This window comes from Belonocnema kinseyi, chromosome 2, assembly GCF_010883055.1.
Source record: "Belonocnema kinseyi isolate 2016_QV_RU_SX_M_011 chromosome 2, B_treatae_v1, whole genome shotgun sequence".
In the NCBI taxonomy this organism is placed as follows: domain Eukaryota; kingdom Metazoa; phylum Arthropoda; class Insecta; order Hymenoptera; family Cynipidae; genus Belonocnema; species Belonocnema kinseyi.
The window spans coordinates 79,770,073-79,774,228 of NC_046658.1; the positions used below are offsets into that span (position 1 = coordinate 79,770,073).

At 31.1% G+C, this 4,156-nt stretch overlaps 1 protein-coding gene across 1 annotated transcript in view; it reads right to left on the bottom strand.

Annotated features, from left to right (window-relative positions):
• LOC117182735 (uridine-cytidine kinase-like 1) overlaps positions 1-2,229 on the bottom strand; it is a 26,672-nt gene extending 24,443 nt beyond the window's left edge. The window contains exons 1-2 of the mRNA XM_033375841.1: positions 2,120-2,229; positions 1,854-2,014 (exon numbers count right to left, since the gene is read on the bottom strand). Of these exons, the coding sequence (XP_033231732.1) occupies positions 1,854-2,014; positions 2,120-2,229 (271 nt within the window). The remainder of the gene's footprint in view (positions 1-1,853; positions 2,015-2,119) is intronic.
• Between the last annotated feature and the right edge of the window lie 1,927 nt (positions 2,230-4,156).

Sequence of the window (4,156 nt, forward strand, 5' to 3'; positions counted from 1 at the left end):
TAATATATATAAATAATTATATATAATATAATATTAATTTAATTAATTTGGCTGAATTAATTGGCTTGAATGGAGTCTGAATTCTTATTAATTTATCCTAAATTCTTCTAAAATCGCTCATTTCTACTCAATTGAATGGATTTCACTTTTTTAAAGTTTTTGATTAATTTATCTTGCTGAAGTCTTTTAAACTCAACTTGAATTCTTAGAAATTTCGTTAAATCCTTTTGAATTCCCTTGAGTTTTTCTAATTTCACTTTAAACTTACATAATAGAATCAATTTGTTCACATTTTAAAATTGTTTTCAATTCACTTGTATTTTTTTAATTCACCTTCAGTTTTTATGAATTACATTGAATTCTAATTTCACTTAAATTTCTCTAAATTGCTTCTAACATTAATAAAATTTATGTGATTTTCAGGATTTTTTAAAATTAATTTGAGTTTTTTGAATTACTTCATAGAATTTCACGGGATTTTATCATATTTGCGAGGATTTCAAAAATTGTATTCACAAGAAGTATGCAATTCCATAGGGTTGCAAATATTTGAAGAGATTTTCAAATATTGCTTGCAATTCATTTAAAATTCTCCCTGAATTCTTATTAATTTATCCTGAATTCTTTTAAATTCTCTTAAATTTTTTGAATTATTCTAAATTCACTCAATTCTACTCAATTAAATGGATGAACATTTTTATTTGGTTTTGTTTATTTCAGCTCGAAGTCTTTTAAATTAACCTTGAATTCTTAGGTATTTCATCAAATCCTTTTGAATTTACTGAATTCAATTCATTTTTTTCATATATTACAACTGTTACCAATTCACTTGAATTTTGTTAGTCTTGAATTTGTATGAATTTCATCGACTCTTCTCATTTCCTTTAAATTTCTTTAGAGTCAATCCTATTTTATTGAAATAAATGGAATTTTTACGTTTTTTTCAATTAATGTAAGTTCTTTTCAATTATACTTGAAATATTCTGATGTCTTGTCAACTAAATTATTTTTTATTCTTGTGTTAAAAGAACACCAATCACGTTATAATTGCACATTAGCTATTTTCAGTCACTTTTTGGGTTAAAAATTAGTAAATTTTTCAAGTAAATTTGAGTATTTGAGTATTAAATTAAAAAATTGTTTTATTCTATTTTTAAAAGATTCCATGTTAAAAAATCTTAAAAGATTGGAATTTTGGTTTTTAAATATAAAAGGTCAAAGAAAATTAAAAGTTAGTCAGGGAAAAATTAGGGAATTTTGAAAATAGAGTTTTGCCACCACCCTGATAATATATTTAGATTCTCACGCCTACTATAGAAAACCGTTTACATTTGCATTTATAACAAAAATTTCTCACGTAAATAACGAGTTCAGTGCACAAGCATATTACAATAAATAAGAATAATTTCCAAGTAATCGAGTGCATAATATATTCAAAAACTTAAATCGGAAACATCATATGAACATGAACTTTAAAAGTAGGTAATTGAATAATGATAGAAGGATACAAAACATACGTCTCTATACGTTCCCGTCACCGCGTTCATACAATAAAAGGAAATAAGGAAATGAAATAATTATAATTACTTCCGTACATCTATTATCTATAATTTATACTAGCATATTTATGCAGTATCAAAGTACTCTTTTTTCCACCTCTTTGTATAATTGATAAATGAACCCTTGTCAAATATTTACCGCTCTTTAATCTTTATGACATCTTATTTATCATATCTTTGTTTTTTTTTTTACGACATAGTAGCTTAAGAGCCGTCACTTTGTTCGAGGCAATAAAAACTAGATAAAACGTGTTTGCCTTACCAAATATTACCGCGTTTTAGTTGATGCATTACCACTTGTATGGTAATTTTCTGATCTTGACGTGATAATCACACGCGTCGTTTCTTCAACGTCAACACTTCGCAGAGTGTAAGTGTCAAATCCGTGTTCTTTTGGCAGTTCGACGCACATGCGATCATTGAGTGACTGGTTCTTTCCTGTCCGGTGTTCGCAGCTAAAAAAGCACCATTTTCCTATTGCACCACTTCTACACAGATTATTCGAGGGGCAAACCCCAATGGTGGACACTGGACACTGCGTGCTCCGATCTGCTTTTTACTCCGAAATCCGGAGCTGGCTCGTGATCGCTCGTGACAGTTCCCGTCTGTCGCGCGTGACAGACAATTGCATCGAGGAAAAGAAGTTTACTAGTTCCTGAGTCTGTGACATTTGCACGACGTCGAGTGGCAAATAAAAAAATGGCAGCAAAAATGCAACACTTTGACCCGCCGAGTTCCGCGAGTTCTGACAGGTAAGTTTGCTTTCAAGTTTCCTTAATCCTAACCTCAAAAATGATGTTCGCGGCGCAGCACTGAACTGACCGCCCAACAATTGACAAAATCCTGTAATACTGTAGTGACGAAGAGGAAGCTTGCTTGGAGGATCGTGAAATTCTTTTCATAGACGAGGCATGTGAGGACAATGATTGTCAACGAAGAGTGGACATGGGAACACCCACACCCCAGTCGCCGAGACCTCCGTCCGCTGGTAATTTTATAGTCATCGTTTTTATCAACATTTTATTCGACTTACCTGCGATTACGAGAGAGTGAGCGAGAGAGAGAAAGTTATGCTTCACGATGCTGTGTTTCTGAGGAGATAATTGCTGTCTCGAGTCGAGATGAAAATTGTAGGGAAAAATTAGTCTTATTTTTTCATATGGCTTTCATATATTCTTTATAGTTTATTATTGCTTATTTAATTGTGAATGCTTCGTGAAAAAATATATCTTTGAATTATTAAGCAGGTAAGATTAACACATTTTATATTTTTATAGCTTTCTGCTTAATTTTAAAGTGATTTAATACAGAATTTCTTTCCTTTCATTTGCTGTATGTTGAAATTTCAAATTGGACTCTTTCTGTAAGTTTTTAAACATTCTTATTGTTATTTTTGTGCGATATGGATCTTCACCCTAAAATTCGTACTTTATTAAACTTTTTTTTTAAATATTTTGAATTTTAATAATTTATTATTATTTAGAATCTTATATTTTTAAATCAATATTTTATTTATTTGGTCTTCGCTTAAACAAAAAAGACAATAATTTGAAACTTCATTCAATTTCACCTTCCGATATTGATTTTCTACTTCCGAAATTTAAGCACGTTCATAAAGTATATAAAGCATAAATAACTAAATGATGAAAAAGGCTCGAATTAAAAACAGTGACAGTTTAACCCTTAAACGGCCAAAACGCCACTACCGGGACACTGCTTTTCAACGGCCAATAACTAAGACTATTCGACACTAGAAAAAATTGAGACACATATATTTTTATTGCTTAAGATCTCCTCTTTCCGACGGTGCCAATGAAATTCTTCAAAAAATTTATTTATTATCCCAAAATGCAGTTTAAACAAAAAAAAAACGTGATTTTTCGTGCCTACTTTTTGTGTGAACCATTTTTCAAAGCTTTTCGAGTCTATAATTAACCTGGAATCTCACTAACCGGTGGAATAAATGTCTAAACTTTGAGAATCCATGGTTCAAAGATCGATTTTTCGTTTTAGTATTTTCAAAATGGCGTCTTAATGGCAAAATTTTTGTGAAGACATTCATGAATTTTTTTACAATAAACGATGCGCTTTTCGGAAAAATCATTAAGAATAAAAAGTTCTTGTAATCAGCCAACAAATACGCCTGAATTTTTTCGAAGCGTTTTGAGCAAAATTTTGGATTTTGCATATGAACAATTTTTGCAAAATTCAAAATTTTGTTCAAAACGCTCCGGAAAAATTCAGGCGTATTCCTCAGCTGATTACAAGAACTTTTTATTCTTGACAAATTTTCTGAAAAGCGCATAGTTTTTCAATAAAAAATTTCCAACGACTCCGTAACCTTTATTGCACTCTGACATCAAACCACACCTTCACCGCATTGTCATCCTGGGAATTTTTGAGTACACCCAGAAAAAAAATGCCAAAGCGTAAAGCCTCAAAAATTGCAACAAACTCCGAATCGGAATGGGATTCCGATGAAAATGATGAACGTGTCATCATACCTAATCAAGATTACTCTGGCTCTGATGGAGATGATTCATCAGATGACGAGAATTCGGGATCGGAATTTCCCAGACCGAATGTATCATATAGAT